We start from the raw sequence: 24,516 nt of genomic DNA, 5'->3' as shown, positions 1-24,516 counted from the left end.
ACTAAAATCCCTGCATCTACAGACATCCACGATCTAACACTAACCCTGTGAAGAAGAAAACAGTATACTTACCTTTCTTGAAGCTGATCTGGTCTCCAGCGGTGGAAGCTTTGCAGAGGACACAGCTGACAACGGCTATGAAATGAATGGGAAGTGACGTCACCCATAGACTTACAATGGGGCTTCCGTTGTCGGCTGAGTCCTCCGCACCCCCCCTACACAGAGAAGCCGCCGCTGACAGCTCAGCGTGAGATCAGCTTCATAAAAGGTAAGTATACTGATTTCTTCTTCTCAGGGTTAGATAGGTTAGTGTTAGAATATGGATGTCTGTAGATGTAGCTATTTTAGTGTTAGGGTGGACTTCTACTTTAACCGCCAACATTTCTGCAACATGCATGTGTGTGACGTTTGTCATACAGACCCCTAAATGTTTGTTTTATTTTTTTTAAAGATGGAAGCTCCAAGATAAACGGACCTTGTATTTTCATGAAAGGTCTACTTTTATTTATTTTATTTTTTTTTTAATTAGCTGTTTTGTAATTCCAGTTCCCAGTCCAGATAAAAGACAGAATCCTGTGAGGTTTGAAGGATTTGGAAAATCTCCTACTTGGTACCAGATATTTAACCGTTCTCGAAAATCCGTTCCAGGGACATTGGAAACCATAACCTTACACTACAAAATAACCTCTAGGAACTGAAATATATATTGTAAATAAAAATTCCACACACTATTATATACAAATCATTATTTATTTCTCCATATTAAATGCAGAATAGTTCAATGAAAATAACAAAAAGTGTAAAAATGTATATACAGATATACAAATATGCAAAAGGAACATTAAACCACATGCTCCCGAAGTGCCTATATGGTTACATTTCTGTATAGAACCCTTCTTGCTTATATAGTAATATAGAATGCTTTTTTTAAAAAAAAAATTCCCCTTGTGTATTTGTTGTACCTCGTTTACTGCAGTCCCCGCAGAATTAAGCTAGAGCAGAACACAGAGATTGCTGAGCTCTCTGGGGGTGTGACTAAAGGTGCTCAGGGGTGGGCTTAGCCAGTGGTGAAGATATACTATAGACACTCCCCCCTATTTCAGATCCACAATGAGGCCTTCTAGTGCTATTATTCCTATTGCCTATCTCAATGTGTTACTGCATTACCCAAAACCTGGGGCATTATGTAATATAAATGATTACCTAATTTTGTGGCCACTTTCTCTAGCCTTATCCCTCCCCACATACCTTACATTTGGCCAATCGCTGCTGTTTATTGCCTCACTAGTTAAAGAATATGTAAATCTCACATTTCACATTCCTAATATGTGCCCGCTGTACCATGTACTAGTATGAATAAGACTCCTGTTGTGAAATCCCTGGTGTACCTGCATATCCTTCTGCTTTCCTTTGAAAAACTGATTACACTAGGCATGAAAGCACAATGTGGTCAGTTTTCTACTTGTGCTGAGAACTCTAAAAGTCTACCCTCCTCCAATGATCAGCCCTGTGCTGACACACCCCTCTTCTTTACAGAGCCATTCACTGGGAAGACCAGTGTGCTGCTGTTTCTCCTCCTCCAGCTCCCTGAGCTCCCTATGCAGCTAAAAACAGAGGGTATGTGTTCTCTTATAAAGAAGGGGAAAATAGGTATTTATGATATTTTTTATTTATGTACACAAATGTTTTTGCCTTTCATTTCTATTTTAGACTGAATTGCTAAATTTTGCTAAACACTGTAACTAGTAATACATTCAAAGTGTAGAAAGATTTCAGAAATTCATACACCCCCCTATTGGCTAAAGCCCCTGTGCATTGTTTTAAGGAACATACTAACAGATTCAGGGTTCTAAATGTAAAAACCATAGCAAATTTTTGTATTATTATTGAAAATTTCATTATTTTTCACATTAATTACTATTAATTATTATTGGATATTTATTGGTATTATTAAAGGATCCAAAAATTAAAAAACAGTACAGTTATCAGCCTTCGCCTCCACCTTCACTCTCTTCCCTGTTTATAGATGATCATTCCCTAAAGTCTAACAAAATACCATTTTTATGCTTTTTTTTTTTGGTTAGAGTGGAGAAGGACTAGAACACCTGTCAGTTTCTATTGCTGTCTGTGTCCCCATTAGGGAGATTCACCCTCTCTATTTGTCCTGGTTACCATTATCACCAGGAGTAAAAGTAAAAGAAAATCCCACAATTTGGGTTTTTACCAGAATTGAAATAGTGGGGCCACTAGTTCTGATGACAACCGGATATTTTTTTACTTTGGTGGGATTTCTTTGCACTTCCTGTTTTATCTATGGGACAGGAAGTGAAGGTAAATCTCCCTAATGAGTCACAGATGGCAAAAAAATAAAAATGTATTTATAACCCTCCCTTACTCCATCTGAAATGGAAAAAAAAAAAAGTTTTTCCCTTAGTTTTACATTAACCTTGGCATATAAGTGGGGCTACCCTACTAGTCAATATATATATATATATATATATATATATATATATATATATATATATATATATAGGGGTTTCTATAAAAGAAAGAAATGTTGGCTCATGTTGGAAACTGTAGCAAGTGCTCACTTGATAAACATGATACCATCAAATTTTAGAGCCGTTGGCACTCCTATCCTAGATTTGACAGGTCCCCGCTCCCTGTTCCGCTTGGGCCGCCTAAGCGGCTCGAGTGGAAGTTCTCCTCCCCCCTCCCTCCCTGCAATCTTCTGGAACACTTTACAGAAGATTGCCCGTCCACTGAGGACGTGCAGCGTGACTCGCGCAGTGCGCACACGGCTGTGAAGCCGCAAGCTGTCACAGCCGGGTGCCCACATTAGTGATGCCGGCACCGAGGGGAGAAGAGGGAGAGAACTGAGGCTCCCGCCGGCTGCATCGCTGGATGCGGACAGGTGAGTGTGTGCTTATTAATAGACAGCAGATACACTTTTTTTTGTAGCTGCTGACTTTTAATAAACACAAAAATGGGTGAAACTCCACTTTAAAGTGGTTGTAAAGATAATTGCTTCTTTTTTTTTTTTAAATAAAAAACATGATATACTTCCCTGCTCTGTGCAACAGTATTGCACAGAGCAGTCCTGTTCCTCCTCTTCTCAGGGTTCCCCTGCTGGTACTCCTGGCTCTTCCACCCTACGAAGTGCCCCAATAGCAAGTGGCATGCACTCATTCAGGCTCGCTCCCAAGCCACGCTCTGTGAGTCTATTGACACACACAGTGCAGTGTGGCTGAGCCCCCTCTCCCTCCTCACTGGCTGTGATTGACAGCAACAGGAGCCAATGGCACCCACTGCTGTGTCTGAGCCAGTGAGGGGGGAGAGAGAAAACAGAGATGCTTCTCTCGGTCAACAGAGCTGGATTGACATTGGGCTTAGGTAAGAATAGGGGGGGCTGGCGAGGGGGAGGCTACACACAGAAGTTATATTTACCTTTATAATTAGACTGCATTAAGGTAAAAAAAAAACCCTTCTGCCTTTAAAACTCTTTAATGCATTCTCTTCATTGAGGTAAAAAAAAGCCTTTCCATGTCTGTTCCCCCCCCCCATGCAAGATGTACCTGAGCCCGATCTCAATCCAGTGAAGTGCATGTCTGCTCTTCTCTCCCCTCTCCCACAGGAGACTTGGCAGCAGCAGGAGTCATTGGCTCCTGCTGCTGCCAATCAACTCCTGTGAGCAGAGTGGGAGGGGGGGGTGGGGGATGAACCACGCTGTATGTGTTAATAGACGCACTCAGTGCAGCTCAGGAGTGAGCTCACACAAGTGCCCCCAAAGCAAGCAGGTTGCTATGGGGGCACTCGGAGAAGAGGAGCAGCCAACACCACCAGTGGGGGGACCCCAGAAGAAGAGGATCCGGGCTGCTCTCTGCAAAATCACTACACAGAGCAGGTGAGTATAATATGTTTGTTATTTTAGAAATAATTAGACCTTTAAAATCATTAAGTCATATATAAAGAGACAACATGCGGGTGTTTTTAGAGACAGCACAACCAGCTTGCAAATATATAAAATATGAATCTAATACTTGATCATTTTTCGAAGGAATAACATTTGATTCACATCTATGCATGTTGGAAACATGCGCAAAATTACACACTTGCCCGACATGCACAGAAACCCGCAGCTCTTTAACAGATATTTAGAGGTGCCATGAATTTTCATGACACCCCACGCACTGGCAACTATGTAGCGCAATTTTACAAAAGGGTTGGGGACTTCTTTCCCCACGATTCTCCTGGGTAGGGCGGTCCATTGAAAGGAATGAGCTGCCCTACACACAGGATACATAGATGTGAACCAGGGCTTAGGCAAAATACATCCATGTAGTTAACATAAAATTAAAGTTGTATTAATTTTCTAAATAAACCAAATACTGAAATAGTGTAAGAGGTGTTCTGTTTAATAAACAAAAAAAAAACATTTTAAAAAATTTTATAGGTTTAGATTATACAAATTTGTTTAAATTTTGCCTTTTTAATTAAAAAAACATTTTCAAAATTTTTATAGGTTTAGATTATATAAATCTGTTTAAATTTTGCCTTTTTAATTAACAAAAAAGAATTTTCAAAAATGTTATAGGTTCAGATTATATAAATTTGTTTAAATTTTGCCTTTTTAATTAACAAAAAAAACATTTTCAAAAATGTTATAGGTTCAGATTATACAAATTTGTTTAAATTTTGCCTTATTTTATTGGTTGGCTTTCTAAGGAATCCCATTACTGTTTGGCACATTAACGCATTTTACACATTTTTTTTTTTCTAAAAATACTTCTGTTTTTTTTATTACCTAAGCCGAAAAGGCTGCAACTTTATGGCCATAAAATATTTTCCTTTAAGTGACATCGCAAAGCCATACTCGGATACTCCTGCTTCCAGCAAATTAAATGGCTACATTATTTTAAACAATAAGTGAGTTCACCAGTACTCTTCATAATTACATTCACTATGGTCTTTCCACCATGCAGGGCTGGATTTAGAGGAGCAAGTTTCCCCAACTTGGGAAACCAAATCACTTTTCAGAACCTCAAAAAACATATACACTCTAGCCACCCCCCCACTTTGGCAGACCCTTCTGCTAATCCGCAACACTGCCCTCTAGTGGCAAAGGCAGCACTTCCAACCTGCAAGCAACACATGACACTGTCTTTAATTCTTGTTCACATTACGTAAAAGGTTAAATTATTCTTTCACATTAAAATGTTGTACTATTGTTACGGCTGCACACTGGCTTAGTAAGATGGAAAAAACTCTTGGTGACAGAGAATTGCTATTGCTGCAAGTGTGTATAGCTGTTCTAAAATAAAGAAATTAAAAAAAAAAAAAAAGATCTTTTATACTATGCGGTTTTATACAGCGGGACATAAAAGTTCCCTTTCTTAGGCTGTTTCACGAGTTAAGATCTCCTCTGCAGCTTTCAGTTGTCCGACGATAGCAAAAAAGTGCATAATATGCGAACATATTAAAGAGTTTTCTTCCACGATCTTTGCTCAGGATTGCATCTTCGGTCTGCGGAGGCGGTTCTTATTCCTTGGCCTTTTATTCCCTAAAAATCAACAATAATTCATTAAGATAAGCAACATTGTTTGTATTATTTTACATTTTCTTTAAGAATTTATATATATATATATATGTATATATAAATTAAAAAAAATTATATAAATATATATATATATATATATATATATATATATAATTTGTTTTTTTAATTCTAAAAAAAAAAAATTTATAAAAACTGCGTACTACATGCAAATAGGAAACCTGAAGACTATTATATAATTTACTGATATGTTTTAGATAAGTAGGATTTTTCTGGTCATCTCTAGGTTTGGTATCTGTGGAACCCTACAACAATTTTTTTTTATATAATTATTGATAAAAGGAGGCAGTGTTGCTGATAAAACAGATGGGCAGATGGGGTTCCCCAATTTCCAGAACTCCTTAGGTTTCTAAACACGCAGCCATTGTTTAGAAGTATCTTGTAAATGCTATTCTAAGAGGATCAGCTTCAGGAAGCATTTGTAAAGCTTTTTTACAAGCTTTGTAGATCCAGAATGGAATGCAATAAAAATCAGCTACCCAACACATTCTCAGTTGTTTTTGCTGAAAGACGAGCTCCTCTTTATTCCTAACTTAACTAAACATTTCATTGTAAGGAGTGGTGGCTGTACCTTTTAAAGCTTTTAGCAGGCTTTTTGGTCTACAGCAAGCTTTGGTATGGCTTTCACTAGCTAAAGCGAATGTGTAAATTTACATCAACAACCAGTACTAAGGTCTTCATTTAACCACTTGCCGACCAGTCACGTTGACTGTACTGCGGCAAAGTGGTTCGTTATCGTCTGGCGACGTAGACCTACGTCACCAGACACTCCCCTCAATCGGCGGCGCGAGCGCGCCGCCGGAGGCTCGCTCCCGCTGTATTCAGTCACAGCAGGAGTCGGGCCAGGGGAGGAGCGGCGGTGATCACCGCTGCTCTTCCCCGATCTTCGGGGAATCGAGTGTAGAGATCCACCCACTTGTGTAAACAAAGCGGGTGGATCTCCTAAGTGACAGACAGGGTCAGATTGCAGGGTTCAGCATAGCTGAACCTGCGATCTGTGTCTGTGTCACTCAGTCACCTCCCCCCACACACGTCAGTAAGCACCAGGCATACATTAACCCCTTGATCACCAATAAAAATTAACCCCTTCCCTGCCAGTGTCATTTTTACAGTAACAGTGCATATGTATAGCACTGATTATTGTAGTAATGTCACTGGTAACCCCAAAAGTGTCAAAAATGTCAGTCAAGGGTCCGATCTGTCCGCCGCAATGTCGCAGTCCCGCAAAAAAAATCGCAGATCGCCGCCATTACTCGTTAAATAAAAAAAACACCAAAAATGACAGAAATCTTTCCCTTAGTTAGTAAATGCAATAACTTTTGCGCAAACCAATCAAAATACGCTTATTGCATTTTTTTTTTACCACAAATATGTAGCAGAAAACAAATTGGCCTAAAATGCTAAAAAATTTTGATTTTTACATTTTTTGGGGGGGGAATTTCATATAAAAAAATGTGAAAAATATTGTTATTTTTTCAAAATTGTCGCTCTTTTTTTGTTTATAGCGCAAAAAGTAAAAATCGCACAGGTGATCAAATACCACCAAAAGAAAGCTCTGTTTGTGGGAAAAAAGGATGTAAATTTAGTTTGGGTACAGCGTTGCATGACCGTGCAATTGTCAGTTAAAGTCGCACAGTGCCGAATCGCAAAAAGTGGCCTGGACGTAAGACAGCAATATCCTCCGGTGGTAAAGTGGTTAAAGCTTCCAAACCACATCTGAATGGTGTTTCAAGGGGTATAAGGCTTCAAGAAAGTATAATAAATACAAAATATTTGCTCAGGCTAATACTCTTTAGTCTAACATATACAGGTTAATATTAATAAAACCCCTGTGCATATAGGGCACTGGACATAAGCCTAATACCCTCTAAATCCAGCCCTGCAAGCTGGCTTCAGTTAATTTATTTCCAATGACATCCAAATTAATGTTTTAGATGTATCTATTTTTTTTTTTTTTTGCAGCGATAAACAATTATTTTTGCAGCGATAAACAATTATAATACATTTTATTCCTAAAAAATATTTTTTTCTAAATATTATTTCACTTATAATTTCAGTTAGAAACAATAGTATATTTTTATATAATACCAATAATAACAGCAGATAAAAAAAAAGTATACACAGAGTTATATTAACTTATTAAATAAATGATTCATATAAAAATGTTACAGTAAAACTCCTTTAATTTGCAAATAGATATTTTTCAGAATGTCCAATAATTCAGAAAATAGATAAGACATCCCCAAAAGCAGATCACCAGAATCTGTCCATTCTTCGAGGGAAAAATAAAAAAACATAAACGCAGTCAGCGGCAGACATGATGTGAAAAGAGAAAGAAGCAAAAATTAGAGACAGAGAGAACAATAAGTTGGATATAATCACAAAAATGATCAATACATTTTATAAATAAGATTAATTAAAGGAATTTTTCTGCATGCAAACATTTTTCTGCATGCAAAAATAAAAAATAAAAAAGACAAAGAAAAATAAATAAAACGCTACAATAATTATTGGGCCCAATGCACAGTGGACATTTTTGCAGCTGCTCCTAGGGGTGTTGAACGTTTTTTTTTCCTGCTTCTAAACTCTTCTGCATGTTAGTTGCTCCAGAGCTTAGTAAATAGGGTTAAGCATCGCTTTACAAAGAATACCCAATCACGTGCAAGGAAAATTAAAAAACAGCATTTTTTGCTTGCACATGATTGGATGATGGCAGCCAGCAGAGCTTCTGCTCATTTACTAAGCTCTGGATCAAATGCACTTTGCAAAGGGAACAGTCTATTTGTCTTTAGTAAATCAACCCCATAGAGTTTTAGCAGCGTTTAGAGGCAGAAAAAAAAAAAAAAAAACTGCCGGTGTTTCAGGAGCAGAGGCCTTTTGGCAGAAAAACATTAACACTAGATGCATTTAGCACTTGAGCGTTAATTAATTTTAATGACCAGAAAAAATTATTATTATAGCCAATGAATTCATGCCCAGATGCTTGATGCCTGTATACATGTCTTAACGTATTACACACTTTTACAAGCATCAGGCATTTCTTATGCCAAATCACTGCTGCCAGGAGGAAAGGCTTCTCCATAACATCTTGTGTGCATGAGGCCTTAATAGCACAGGGAATGCGAAAAAATAACTTGGTTTAACTAGACACCAGGAAACGTTTGTCAGGTGGATACAGAAGGAAATAATCTAGATAGGAAAAATGGTGGGTATAAAATATGAATTTTTTAAATTATTTATTTTTTTTATTGCTTTTAATTTTGACATGTGCTGATTTTTCAATTAGACAAATGTAAATTTTCTTTTCTCTGAGCACTGTTAATTTGTAATAATAAACTACCCAACTATTACCAAACATTAACACTTGATTAAAAAAAAAACTTGCCCAAAATCCTGATTGGCAGGAGTGTAAGGCTCAGAATGCCCTGGCGATCAGCTGATTTAAAGGTAATATGTAGTAGTTTTGTACATAGTTTTTGCATATTCATATTTATGAAATAAAACAAATAATTTGCATAATTTATACTTTTTATTCTTCTTCTGATCAAGGTTCTGCTTTGATTTCCTTTTCACATTCAGTCAGAGAGCTTATCTCATTATTTAGCTACTGCTACACTATCCCCTTAGATACCCCATAGTGTGCTGGGGAAAAATATATAAATATATATATATATATATATGTGTGTGTGTGTGAGATATATATATATATATATATATAATGTATGTATGTATGTATGTATGTATATATATATATATATATATATATATATATATATATGTATGTATGTATGTATGTATGTATGTATGTATGTATGTATGTATGTATGTATGTATATATATATATATATGTATGTATATATGTGTGTATATTTATATATGTATATATGTGTGTATATATATATATATATATATATATATGTGTGTGTGTATATATATATATATATATTTCTTCATTTTAGGTTGTCTTCTTTCACACTCTTTGACTGACTTCTGACTACTGTGACTTATTTTTGTGTGTACATTTGCCCTTTAGTTATTGATCTCTGTAACAACAGGGTAGGAGACTACTGCCTGGATTAATGCACATATAATAGTTATATTACTCAATATTTACTTTACCTAAAGATAATAAAATAACAAATTTTTAGCCACAATGGTAAAAAAAAGGAAAGAAAATATGTACAAATACATTGTGTTTCCTTTATTTCAGCATATTTAAAGTGGAACTTTAGTCCTGTTAAATCACTTCAGGCTAGCCCCTTTTGCAGGTATAGCCAGGGCCACAGGTGGGGGGGGGGGACACCAGTCCTCCTGTATGGGGCCCAGGCACACAGGGGGGTCCCAACAGCACGAGAATCGGTGCAGTCGGGCAGAGGGGCAGTTACAGTTACAAGGAAGCCCTGTGTGGCTCTCTGCAGCAGCTGAAAGTCAGTTTCTCCCCCTCCTGCCAGCTTTCAGCTGCTGCAGAGAAAGACACAGACACAGGGCATCGTTCCTGTAATTGCTTCTCCGACACCTATCCCCCTCCCTGTTCTGCCTGCTTCTGAAACCCCCCCCCCTCCCTGTGTGCCCGCCTTTTACTGCCTCCCCTTCCCGCAGCACTACAGGCTTCCCTGTCCTGTAAAAAAGTAACATATTGTAAAAAAAAATTAATTAAACATTGTAATAAATAATTTAAAAAAAATGTAAAAAAATTAATATAAAAATGTTTAACATTAAAAAAAATGTAAAACACATTTTAAAAAGAGCTAATTCACACAGGTTCTCCGTTATGTTTGTGTCCACTAATAATGATTTTAGTGTATTTTTAGTGAAAATATTGTCTTGATATATTTGGGGGGCCCTGCAAGGTAGGCTGTACGGGGACCCATGATTTTTAACTGGAGCCCTGGGTATAGCTATGTAAAGCATTAAATAAAAGTGCCCATACTGTTTAAAATCCAGTAATACATTGTCTCACCCTGCTCTGCTCTGTGCATGCTTAGTTGCTCCCTATTTTTAGGCACTGTGCCAAAATTGTAGAGGTCGATCTCCTGAGCCTAAAGATTTACTGCTGCTCAGGGGCTGTGGGCTTCAGCAAAATGGCGGCCTCCAGCAAGAAGAAACGAGCAATGCTGGAGGCAATTTACAGCACACACTGATTTGGTGGAATGATTATTAATGTGGAATGTATGTTCCTTGCTAAAGAACATTATTTTTCATCAAGTTGTTATGGGTAAAGTTTCGCTTGAGCACTTAGTCGAGAACCAAGTTATTTTCTGCATTCCCTATGAGAACATTGATCACTCAGTAATAAGTAAGTCCGCACACACACCTTTCTTGCACACTTTATTACAGTCTTCCAGCCTGATAAAGTTGTTGGAGTTTCCTCCACAACCTGTGTACTGAAACTCTTCACAAGACTTGTTCTCAATGTTGAAATAATAGCGGTTGACAGAAGCAGAGCATGATCCCTCATCCTTGGGGCTATAGCAGAAGCTGGGAGCATCTACAAATACAAAACCAGACATCCTCTATAATGCCGGCCATTGAAAAAAGAAAGCATGTCACCAACATTTTAAAGGGATACTGTCAAGGCACAACATTCCTGTAGGAAACAGGTAAACAGTCTGGTTTGTAGCATTAGGAAATTCTGCTAAATGGTTTATCTGTTTTGCTGATATAGGAGTTCATGTATGTGCAAGTCACTTGTTGCCATCCATTTTCACCCTATAATGAACCACCTTTAAAGTGAACCTGTTCTCCAAATTAAAGCCCAAGCCCAACCTAGCAGGTGTTAAAAATAAAAAGCAGCCTGGCCCGCAATACTCGCTTTTAGTTTGAAGCTACTATCCTGTAGTTGTTCTTTTTCACCACAAGATGTCCTCAGTTTTCCAGGTTGAATGATGCCCAATGGCACCTCGACCTGGAGGACTGAGGAGATACTGTGAGTGCAGGATGCCAATGGCATACCCTCTAAGGGGCCGTCACCATGGTGTTCCACATTTAGTGTAAAAATGTAGCCAAACACATGGCAGTGAATGCAGATTTTTATAGTTTTGGTTTATGTAGCTGAACACTGTGGACCAAAATGGAGCAGTGAACAAGCACGTAGCAGTTGTGTGAAACGCGTCTACTGTCCTACCGTGCTGTACCTTGTACCACTTATGTGAATAAAGAACTTTTCTTCATTGGACTCCGTGGTGGTGTGCGACCATTTTCTTCTTTCATGCTTCTCCTGGTGCCGAGCCGAGGTTCAGCACCCACCTTGAATCATGGACTTTGACTAGCCTGAGCGGTGTTATCTCTCTTCATTGCCCATGGGATAAGATACAGCTGCACTCAGATTCATATAAATTACACAGAATGTAGTATATATTGTATGCAGCATTGATGTCATCATCTAGTATGTCTGCATCATCCGAGACCAACCGCCGAAGAACAAGACTTTGTGTGTCATTTAATGAACTATATATATATATATATATATATATATATATATATACACAGAATATACTGATCATCCATAGCAGTATGAACACTGACAGGTAAAGTGAATAACTTTGATTATCTCTCGTTACAATGGCACCTGAAGTTGGGTGGGATATATTATGTAGCAAGTGAACATGTTGCCCCTGAAGTTGATGTGTTGAAAGCAGAAAAAAATGGGCAAGTGTAAGGATTTGAGAGACTTTGAGAAGGACCAAATTATAATGGCAAGACGACTGGGTCAGAGCAACTCCAAAACTGTATCTCTTGTGGGATGTTGCCGGTCTGCAGTTGTCAGGACCGACCAAAAGTGGCCCAAGGAAGGAAAACCGGCAACAGGTTCATGGGTGGTGAAGGCTCATTGATGCACCAGGGGAGCGAAGGCTGGCCAGTATAGTCTGATCCAATAGAAGAGCTACTGTAGCTAAAATTGCTGAAAAAGGTCATGCTGGTTCTGATTGAATGGTGTCAGAACACACAGTGCATCGAGCTTGTTGTGTATGGAGCTGTGTAGCCACAGACAGGGTGCTCATGCTGACCCGTGTCCACAACCCAAAGTGCCTGTAATGGGCATATGAGCATCAGAACTGGACCACAGAGCAATGGAAGAAGGTGGCCTGGTCAGATAAAGCCAAGAATGGATTGTGGATACCAACAAAAAGTTTGAGGTGTTGACTTTTCCTCCAAATTCTCCAGCTGTTGAATGTGCTGAAAAAACAAGTCCGATCCATGGAGGCCTCACCTCACAACTTACATGACTTAAAGGATCTGCTACTGATGGCTTGGTGCCGATGCTCTGCTGAAAACTCCAACTCGCCAAAATCTCCAACGACATCACTTTCAGTGACTCTACAGCGGAAATAATTCGATATTGCAATGAGTTGCTGTTTTCACCGAACACTGGCAGCGTATACACTACGGTATACGGGGTCCTGGGTTCCTCGTGGTGCACGGCGATGCCCGGCCTCATGTAAAGAGAGTATGCAACCAGTTCCTGGAGGATGAAGGAATTAATACCATTGAATGGCCCCACATTCGCCTGGCCGAAATCCTATAGAACACCTCTGAGACATTATGTTTCGGTCCATCTGATGGCACCAGGTTGCAGGGGCTCAGTGATGTCCTGGTCCAGATCTGGGAGGAAATACCCCAGGACACCATCCGTCGTCTCATTAGGAGCATGCCCCAATGTTGTCAGTCATGCATACAAGCACGTGGGGGCCATACAAACTACTGATTACCATTTTGAGTTGCTGCAATAAAATTTCCGAAAAATGGACTAGTCTGCTGCATCATTTTTTCACTTTGATTTTCAGGGTGTCTTTGAATTCAACCCTCTGTAGGTTGATAATTTTAATTTCCATCAATCGATCCTTTTGTTCCTTACACATTACCCAGTCCATATCAGTATAGATATCCAGCATGATATTTTTCCCCGTTGAGATCTGATTGTGTTCCTTTAATTTTTTGAGCGATGTATGTACATATGTGTATATATATATACAAGTACATGTGTGTATATATATATATATATATATATATATATATATATATATATATATGTATGTGTGTGTATGTATATATATATATATATATATATATATATGTGTGTATGTATATATGTATGTATATATATATGTATATATATATATATATATATATATATATATATATATATATATATATATATATATATATATATGTATATATATATACTGTATGTATATATATATATATATATATGTATATATGTATATATGTGTATATATATATATATATATATATATATAGCAAAACATACCGCAGGAGTTGGCCTCCAGGGGAGCAGAGGGGAGCACTGGGAGGCTAATGCCTAGCACACATGCTGAATATTGAACGAAAACAACGCATTGGAACAATCGTCCCATGATCTATTCATTAGTACACAGCTTTCGGGAGCTGATAATGACAGTTCATGCAAAAATATCCAGAGGGACAAGCACAACATTTTTTCTTGTAAGATACGAAGACAAAACTTTTTCGTGTAATTAGTATGGAATTTGTACAGAAAAAAAGCAAGACCACGCATGCTCAGAAATGAAAGAAAACATTACAATACAGTACAATCCATTATATCACTTCCAAAGATGTATTCGTCTTATGAGGATTTTTATAACTTTAGTAACCCAATCGTCAGGCAAAAAAAAAAAAACAAAACAGACGATCGTTCGTCCAGTATTCTCATCTTGTGTGCTAGGCATTAGCTAGGAGTTATGTTTTAAACCACCACAAGATAATGGATATCACTTATATTTGTCAGGAGAGACTCCTATGTGCTCCTCTCTGATGTAGTTTCACTTTGTTGGCTGGGCCTCACTGAGGGATGGCACAGTACAGACATTTCCAGCCAGCTTATCAGGGGACAGATAACAGTGAACAGACAAGGTTTTCTGACCCCCCCCCCAATCCTCCGGTAGACATCTGTGGTGTATGCATAGCTCCCAACTGTTTCTGATTTGGAGGGACTGTCCCTGATTTGGAACAAAGTCCCTCTGCTGTCCCTCTTCCCTCCTCATTTGTCCCTCATTTTGGTCTGATCTGTATAGTTGCATATAAAATGCACTTTTTATTATTCAAAAAGTTTCCCAGTGCTAAACCTTTCATCCAATTTCTTAATTGCTGCATTTGTAAATTTCGAAAGCCAATATAAAGGAATAGTAGTGGTAAAAAAAAGCACTTGTGGGTTTAACTAATCATTTTTTTTTTTTCCACAATTCTCCTTTAACCACCTTCCGCCCGCCGCATAGTAAAATGATGACGGGTAGGATCCCCTCTTGTTCTGGGACAATGTCATATGACGTTGTCCCAGTGTCACCGCTCTCGAGCGCCCACAGGGGCACGGCAATCACAGTAGCACCGTGTCCCTAGGACACAGCGCGACCCTGATATCAGTAAAGAGCCAATGACGCAGCTCTTTACCCATATGATCGGCTATGTCCAATCACAGCCAACCACATGTAAACACTGAAGTGCCGACAAATTGACAGAGTGTGAAGCTGATCAGCTGTATCTCCCTGCAGGGGAGACATGTACTGATAATCAGGGCACTGATCATCAGTGCAGCCCCAGCAGTGCCTATCAGTGACACCACTCAGTGCCCATCAGTGATGCCAGTCAGTTCTGCGTTTCAGTGGCCATTAGTGCCTGCTCATCAGTGCCGCCCATCAGTGCTGCCCATCAGTGCTCATCAGTACCGCCTATCCGCGCCCATCAGTGCATCATATTAGTGCCTCCTCATCGGTGCCACCTAATCAGTGCCCTTCAGTGCCGCCTCATCAGTGCCCATCAGTGCAGCCTTATCAGCGCCCATCAGTGCAGCCCCAGCAGTGCATATCACTGACACCACTCAGTGCCCATCAGTGATGCCAGTCAGTTCTGCCTTTCAGTGGCCATTAGTGCCTGCTCATCAGTGCTGCCCATCAGTGCTCATCAGTACCGCCTATCCGAGCCCATCAGTGCTGCCTATCAGTGCCCATCAGTGCAACATATTAGTGCCTCCTCATCAGTGCACCTAATCAGTGCCCTTCAGCGCTGCCTCATCAGTGCAGCCTTATCGGCGCCCATCAGTGCAGCCTCATCAGTGCCCATCAGTGCAGCCTCATCACGCACTGGCAGAAACTAATAAAAACTTTATTTTTTTAATTTTCCTTTTTTTTTTTTTTTGCAAAAAATAAAAAACCCAGCGGTGATTAAATACTACCAAAAGAAAGCTCTATTTGTATGAAAAAAATAATACAAATGTGGTTTGGGTGCAGTGCTCTGTATTGAAGCAGTTAATGGGGTGTGGCAGGGGGTGTGTCCTATGCCTACATACTTTTGCTAATAGGTGTCCCTGGTTCCCATCTCAAAAAGTTGGGAGATATGTGTATGTAGGTGCTCCATAGATCTTAGACTGGTAGATGGTAATCTGATGTCTATGACACCTCCAAACAGCCCACAGACCTGACACAACAGTCGTGGGAATGGAGGGTTGAATATTGATCAGTCAAGTTAGAAAACCTCTTTGACTGCTGTCCCTTCTGTCCCCCTCCCACCAACTGACATATCGTTTATGGAACAAGGACATTGCTCAGAAGATTGCAGAAGACGCAATTATGGCAGTAACACATTGCAACCAATCAGAATCAGTGGTTTTGAACTGCCAGAGAAAAGAGAAAATTTGATTGGTTACTGTTACTGGCACTGCATAATAATATCCCTAGCCTTGGGCGTTGTATTTATTGCCTAACCTGTGCCTGTCTTATCTTTAGGAGGTTGTATGAGATGACACACACAGACCTAATCTTCCGCTCCTCTGGTAATGTCTCAGTGACAGGTCTCTGAGTAATGCTTGTTCAGCCATGTACTAAGGATGACAAATACTTGCATTTGTAAGCATGAGAAATCTCAGCACCGGCAAGGTGTTTCATCACAGCCCCATGTAACCAGTCTAAGGTCACCTAGTGGGAGAGCCGTGACCTCTTCACAGGATGTAACAAAGTTTAGTATGTTACTTTTTATAGCTGATCTCTGAGATAAGGAACTGTTGTCTAAATCCAATCTTTATGTGTATTCTTACTTAAATGCTTGCCGACTGTATCACATAGAAATACGGGGCATGGCGGCTCGGTTGTACGAGATCTGACACTTCTGAGAAGGGGGCCGTCTGTGACCCGGCCATGCTGTGAAAGTGATTGTAAAGTCTAGTTTTTTTTTCTATAAAAATAACAAACATGTTACATATATATAAATATATGTGTGTATATATATATATATATATATATATATATATATATACCTCTTCTGTACAGTTGGTTTTTGCACAGGGCAGCCCCAATCCTCCTCTTCTCCGGACCCTCTTCAGTTCTCCTGGCCCCTCCCTCCTCTTGAGTGCCCCCACAGCAAGCAGATTGCGATGGGGGCTCCTGAGCTGAGTCACAGCTCCCTGTGTCCATTCAGACACGGAGCCGTGGTTTGGCCATGCCCCCCCCCCCCCCTCCTCATTGGCTAACTGACTGATTCATCAAAGCCGGCATTACAGTATACTCAGAGACTTCAGCATTACAGTATACTCAGAGACGTCGGCATTACAGAATACTCAGAGACTTCAGTATTACAGTATACTCAGAGACTTCAGCATTACAGTATACTCAGAGACTTCAACATTACAGTATACTCAGAGACTTCAGCATTACAGTATACTCAGAGACGTAGGCATTACAGTATACTCAGAGACTTCAGCATTACAGTATACTCAGAGACTTCAGTATTACAGTATACTCAGAGACTTCAGTATTACAGTCAGAGATGTATAGTAACAAAGTAGAACTACTTCACTACTGTACTTAAGTACCGAAAGGCGGTATCTGTACTTTCCTAGAGTAGAATTTTTTTCTCCTACTTCCACTTTTACTTCACTACATTTTTTCGATGATTTCAATACTTCTACTCCGATAATTTTTTTTTTTTTTGTGCTGCATAGTTACTTGTTACAATTATGAAAAAATTACCACTGCCAGAACAATAGACAGGTTCATGAAGCTGAAAAAAAATGTGTATAATGTTGTGTACTTTTGACTTCTTTCTTTAATAACTTTAACTTTAATAAACTTTTGACTTCTTTCTTTAATAACTACATAACACAGTACTTGTACTTTTACTTTCAGTACTTGAGTAGCAAAATTTTTAGAAAAGCTACTTGCAATACTTAAGTACAAAAAATGTTGAATACTTTAGTACTTCTACTCAAGTCACTTTTTGAACCAGCACTTCCACTTCTACTCAAGTCACTTTTTGATCGAGCACTTGTACTTTTACTCAAGTATGGGTTTCGAGTACTTTATACAACTGTGATTACAGTATACTCAGACACGTTGGCATTACAGTATACTCAGAGACTTCAGCATTATAGTATACTCAGAGACGTCGGCAGCTCTAGCTGTCAAAACAGCAGTTGTTTGAACTGCCATAAAAGGCTTTAATTCATGACTCATTGTTTACTATTGTGATGCAGTGATTGGGCCACTGCTATCACATGGTACAGGGTGCTCTAGCTGTCAAAACAGAAGTTTGAATCAGTGTTTATAGACAACACTGCTCAAATTGTTACATTTGTATCTTTCCGTTCGTTCGTCTGCAGATTAAAGGGATGAACTTAGATCTGCAGATGATATCAGTTAAAGCAACCTGACAAGTTAAAAAAAAAAGTCTGTTTGTTTTTTTGTTTTTGTTTTTTGTTTTTATAATAAAATGTTTAACCCCTTATTAAACCTTGGTTTACGCTAATCAGCCCTAATTAACCGTTTAGTCTCCTTCTCTCGTCTTTTTTTTTTGTTGTTTGTTTCTAATTTAGTAATTATTAACATTTTAAGTCCCCGTTCACACTAAGGCGACCTGTGAGGCCACCTGGTCGCCTGACAGGTCGCCGTAGGTCGCCTGGCATAGAGAAGTTGTGGACCCGTTCTAATAGGAGCGACACAAGTCGCTCCGCCTGTGAAAAAGGGTCCGGAGCTTCTTTGGGGCGACCTGGAGCGACCTGCATTGACTTCAATGTTATGAAGTCCGTGCCGGCCGCTCCGAGGTCGCGGTGCGAGCAGCGCGCCGCGACCTGTGAGGTCGCCCCGGGAAGTAGCATCGCCCCAGTGTGAACGGGGCCTAAAGCAACCTGACAAGATTAAAAAAAAGTCTGTTTGTTTTTTTTTGTTTTTGTTTTTTTTTAATAATAAAATGTTTAACCCCTTATTAAACCTTAGTTTACGCTAATCAGCCCTAATTAACCCTTTAGGCTCCTTTCACATGGCCGCTCCGTGTGAAAGGTCCGCTGCGGGACTTTTTTTTTTTTTTTTCCACGGAGCGGATGACATTTCTGTCATCCGCTCCGTGTGCCCGCATATTATCCCATCCGTTTGCGGATGATATGCGGACATAATGTAAGTATATGGCACTGCGGATGTCAGCGGATGACACTGCTGACATCCGATTTTCCTTCCTTTCCATTTTTTACACGGAAGGAAAAATGGGGTTCTGTTCCATTCGTAAAAACGGAACAGAACTGAAAGGAGGAAAATCGGGTGTCAGCAGATGGTATTCCGCTGACATCCGCAATGCTATTCACTTACATTATGTCCGCAAATCATCCGCAAACGGATGGGATGATTTGCGGATACACGGAGCGGCCGTGTGAAAGGAGCCTTAGTCTCCTTCTCTCGTCTTTTTTTTTTTTGTTTGTTTCTAATTTAGTAATTATTAACATTTTATTTTTATTTATTTTTTTGTTTGGTTTGGTAATATTTTTACACATGTAACATATATTTACACACTTCCCATTAAAAAAAAAAAAAAAAAAACGTTATTTCATTTGTAAATAACTTTGCACTGTTTTGTACCAGAATCATAATTTTAGTGTCATTTTAAGCTGGACAAATTACAGAACAAAATGCACGCTATTTATTTTTAAACAAACACTGCTTAAAATAGAAATATGTTTTTTTTTTCTTCTTGCGTTTTATTTTTTAAGGATCACAAAAAAAAAAAAAAAACTGTTGGAAGGCTATATCATGAAAAGAAAGTCTTATTTGCCCCTTAAAAAAACAACATATGTGTTACCTTGTTATCTTTGGTAATGACAAAGTATAAACAAGTTTATAGCAGAAATGGAAACCTTAAGAACTCATCATTGAATTATAACATTTTATAACATGGATCTGCAGGTCACAGTTAGTATATTGGCATCTTGTAATCAAAAATCATTACTTACTCCTCTTGGGCGAGCATGACTCAAGACAGGAAGCCTCATCTCTGAAATTATTGTCGTTGCCATAGCAACCACCGTATATGAACAGCTCACACTTCATTGTCAACAAGTTGTAAGCGTAACGCTTTATATACCCGCGGCAAGGCCCTGGCTCCACCTCCATCCTACAAGGCTTGGGGACTTCTGAGGATGAAAGGGACAAAAAAAAAAAACAGTTAATGGATGTATCCACCAATCTATACAAAGAGTCACGCTGGGGTAAGACAGAAGTCAGCCATCTCTGGGAGTTTTCCAGTCAGGTTTCAGGAGGTACGTGGGTGGTGACCTACTCTTATGGCACTTTTCCACTGCAAGTACCGGCTAGTACCGGCTCGGCTCTACTCGGCCCTGCTTGGCCCGGTTTGCTTTTCCACTGCTGGTACCGCATGGTATAGTGTCGGAAAGGTTCGGTACGGTACGGTATAGGTTTGCTTTTCCACTAAAGTAGTACTAAAGTTAAGTGGGTGGGATAACAACGGGGTGGGTGTGATTCTCTGACCAATCAGTGGCTAGTAGTGACTGCATGCAAAGGATTGTGGGATATGGTACCAGTTTGGTTTGGTTTTCAGAGCCGTACCGTTCGGTTCCATGCAGTGGAAAAGCAAACCTATACCGTACCGTACCGAACCGTTCCGACCCTATACCATGCGGTACCGCAGTGGAAAAGCACAAAAGCGTGCCGAGCCGGTACGGTTCCATGCAGTGGAAAAGCGCCATTATAGTAAGGGCATTATTCAACTTTGGTCAAAGCTGCACAGTTTGTTTTTACCAAGACGCCCTTCACCTGTATAGGCAGTGTTTTGGTAAAGGTGAACTATGCCTTTAGGTTTTAAGTCTGTTGCTAGGATGTTTCTTGTATTTAGCAGTTTATGGTCTCCCCTTTGTCTGTTTTAGGTCACCCCCTTTAGCTGTCTCTATGCAGAAAGTCACCTAATAGCTGTCACCGGGGAGATCTGTCAGTCTGCTTTCAGATGGGATTGGCCCTGAAATTTTCAGAGGGAAAACCTGGCAAATTGGACTATTCAGTCAAGCTGAACTGTCCCAACCTCCCTCCCTTAGTAGCGGCTATCCTTAGTTGGGGGTATTGTCGCCCATATTTGTATGTGTTAACCTCTTTGCGTTGAGCGCACACAAATATGGGGCCTCTCGGTGGCTGGGCCTGCGGCTGCATATTTGTGTGCAATACGCAGATAGAGCTGTGCCAAGATTGGATGCCCTTCGTGCTCCCAGCACAGTTACTGGCGGTTAACTGAAAGCTCCTGTTTGCTGCTTTGCGGTTCTGTGACCACTGTGACAGGCTTTCAGGGCAGTCACATATGTAGGTCCATATGCAGCACTGACACATATCAATGTGACTGAATATAAAAGAAAGGATGAGATTCCTCCAAAAGATTCAGTGCAAAATAAAGCACACCACACTAGAGATAGACCGATATGGTTTTTCCAGGGCCGATACCGATATTTTGGCCACAAAGTATCGGTATCGGCCGATATGGGCCAATATTCTGCACATTCAATCACACATCCAATGCAGAGTGACCAGTGCCCCCATCAATGCAGCAGAGTGACCAGTGCCCCCATCAATGCAGAGTGACCAGTGCCCCCATCAATGCAGAGTGACCAGTGCCCCCATCCATGCAGAGTGACCAGTGCTCCCATCCAATGCAGAGTGACCAGTGCTCCCATCCAATGCAGAGTGACCAGTGCTCCCATCCAATGCAGAGTGACCAGTGCTCCCATCCAATGCAGAGTGACCAGTGCCCCCATCAATGCAGCAGAGTGACCAGTGCCCCCATCAATGCAGAGTGACCAGTGCTCCCATCCAATGCAGAGTGACCAGTGCTCCCATCCAATGCAGAGTGACCAGTGCTCCCATCCAATGCAGAGTGACCAGTGCATGGGGATTAGGGCGCCGCCTGATTACACAGAACAGGGTTATTCTGCTTACCCGGCGCAGGCGCTGTCATACAAAGTCCCGCCTCCTGGACCGGCTCCTATGATAGACGTCATCAGTGTGCTGTCTATCATAGGTAGGAGCTGGTCCAGGAGGCGGGACTTTGTATGACAGCGCCCGCACCGGGAAAGCAGAAGAACCCTGTTCTGTGTAATCAGGCGGCCCTCTAATCCCCATCCCACCCCTTCCCCTCCAGAGGCAGCCCAATAGGCCCTACCTGAAGAAAATATCGGCCATATCGGCCAAACTGATAATCAGTCGATCCCTACACCACACCACCGCGAGGCACTCCAATCTCCTTATCAGACAATGGAATATGATGGGTAGTATACAATTTATCTTTCAAGTGGACATCAACCAAGCAAGCAGCAATTCAGAGTAGCGAAACAATGTCAACACTCCAGCAGTTGGTCTGTGCCTGCAGCCTCTCAGGAACTAGCAGCAAGGAATTCCAATGAATACGACCTTTTATTCACTCAACCCGACCAACACATCATTGAAGGGAAAAGTCTAACTGAATTTTCAGGAAGTCATCTCTCTAAATCAAAAGATATCAGCATCTGCTCTGCCAGGGAGGCACATAACCATAAGCTCCGCTCCAGCCTCCCGACATTCTAAAGCCCTTAGGGGCCCGGAAGGTGCTGGCTCTAAGGGGTTAACAGATTGGCCACCTTTAGCTTGAGTCTTGGTGACTATATTTTTGGTATTTGTTTTTTTGTTTTTTGTTTTTTATTTGGCTTATTAAGTATTATGGTAAATTAGAACATACATCCAAATCCATCTATAGTAGAAATTAGGCAGCAACCCGGTACATTCCACGTTCCAAACTCTTTATTAGGCTAGCCGTGCCAAAAGTTTTAAAAATGACACAAATGTTAATTTTCACAACATCTGCTGCTTCAGTGTTTTCAGATCTTTTTGTCCGATGTTACTATGGTATACTGAAGTATAATTACAAGCATTTTATAAGTGTCAAATGTTTTCATTGACAATTACAATAATTTTACGCAAAGCATCAATATTTGCAGTGCTGACCCTTCTTTTTCAAGACCTCTGCGATTCGCCCTGGCATGATGTCCATCAACTTCTGGGCCACATCCTGACTGATGACAGCCCATTCTTGCATAATCAATGCTTGGAGCTTGTCAGAATTTGTGTGGGATTTTTTGTTCACCCGCATCTTTAGGATTGACCACAAGTTCTCAATGGGATTAAGGTCTGGGGAGTTTCTTGGCCATGGACCCAAAATTTCAATTTTTGTTTCCCGAGCTACTTAGTTATCACTTTTGTCTTATGGCAAGGGGCTCCATCATGCTGGAAAATGCATTGTTCCTCACCAAACTGTTCTTGGATGGTTGGGAGAAGTTGCTCTCGGAGGATGTTTTTGTACCATTCTTTATTCATGGCTGTGTTCTTAGGCACAATTGTGAGTGAGCCCACTCCCTTGTCTGAGAAGCAACCCCACACATGAATGATATCAGGGTGCTTTGCATGACACAGGACTGATGGTAGCGCTCACCTTTTCTTCTCCGGACAAGGTTTTTGCCTGTATGCCCCAAGCAACCAGAAAGGGGATTCATTAGAGAAAATTACTTTTCACCAGTCCTCAGCAGTCCAATCCCTGTACCTTTTCCAGAATATCAGTCTGTCCCTAATGTTTTTCCTAGAGAGAAGTGGCTTTATTGCTGCTCTTCTTGACACCAGACCATCCTCCAAAAGTCTTCTCCTCACTGTGCGTGCCGATATCCTCACACCTGCCTGCTGCCATTCCTGAGCAAGCTCTGCCCAGGTGGTGCCCCGATCCCACAACTGAATCAACTGTAGGAGACGGTCCTGGAGCTTGCTGGACTTTCTTGGGTGCCCTAAAGCCTTCTTCACAAATGCAGTGTAAATGTTTTTTATGAGATTAAATACATTTTCATGGCAAAGAGGAACTTTGCAATTAATTGTAATTTATCTGATCACTCTTCATAACATTCTGGAGTGTATGCAAATCGCCATCATAAAAACTGAGGTAGCAGACTTTGTGAAAAATATTATTTGTGTAATTCTCAAAAGTTTTGGCCATGGGTGTACGTTAACCCCCTAGGCGGTAATCCCGAGCGTGACTCGGGGTTGATTTTTCATTGCAGGAGCGGTAACCCCGAGTCACGCTCGGGGTGGATTGCAGAGAGCGCAGCGGTGTTCTCTTACCTTATCCTGGCGATCCAGCGATGATCTCTCATTGCTGAGATCGCCAGCCGAGAGTCCCGCCGCTCCTCCGTCCCTCCGTCGGTCTGATCACTTCCTAGTTCCGTTCCCTGCAGCAGCAATGCTGCATGGGAGCGGGAACTAGGGAGGGAAATTAAAAAAAAAAAAAAAAAAACGTTGCACAAAACACAAAACACATTTTATATTATATATATATATATATGCATATATATATGCATATATGCATATATATATATATATATATATATATATATATATATATATATGCTCATATATATATATATATATATATATATATATATATATGTATACCGGTATATATATATATATATATATGCACACACACATATATATATATATAAAATTATATTATTGATTCAATTATAATTAATGCGTTATATATATATATATATATATATATACACACACATATATCTATATATAATATATAATGCATGA

At 40.2% G+C, this 24,516-nt stretch overlaps 1 protein-coding gene across 1 annotated transcript in view; it reads right to left on the bottom strand.

Moving 5' to 3' along the window:
- Positions 1 to 5,314: 5,314 nt before the first annotated feature.
- Positions 5,315 to 24,516, bottom strand: part of LOC309556228 (tissue factor pathway inhibitor 2-like) — a 31,788-nt gene continuing 12,586 nt past the window's right edge. Inside the window, exons 3-5 of the mRNA XM_082258630.1 lie at positions 19,857 to 20,036; positions 10,929 to 11,102; positions 5,315 to 5,560 (exon numbers count right to left, since the gene is read on the bottom strand). Of these exons, the coding sequence (XP_082114756.1) occupies positions 5,505 to 5,560; positions 10,929 to 11,102; positions 19,857 to 20,036 (410 nt within the window). The 3' untranslated portion in view covers positions 5,315 to 5,504. The remainder of the gene's footprint in view (positions 5,561 to 10,928; positions 11,103 to 19,856; positions 20,037 to 24,516) is intronic.

This window comes from Pelophylax lessonae (assembly GCF_965119305.1).
Source record: "Pelophylax lessonae genome assembly, chromosome: 5".
Classification (NCBI taxonomy): Eukaryota; Metazoa; Chordata; class Amphibia; order Anura; family Ranidae; genus Pelophylax; species Pelophylax lessonae.
Note: the sequence above shows the minus strand (reverse complement) of the source record. Positions and strands in the feature narration are given on the sequence as shown.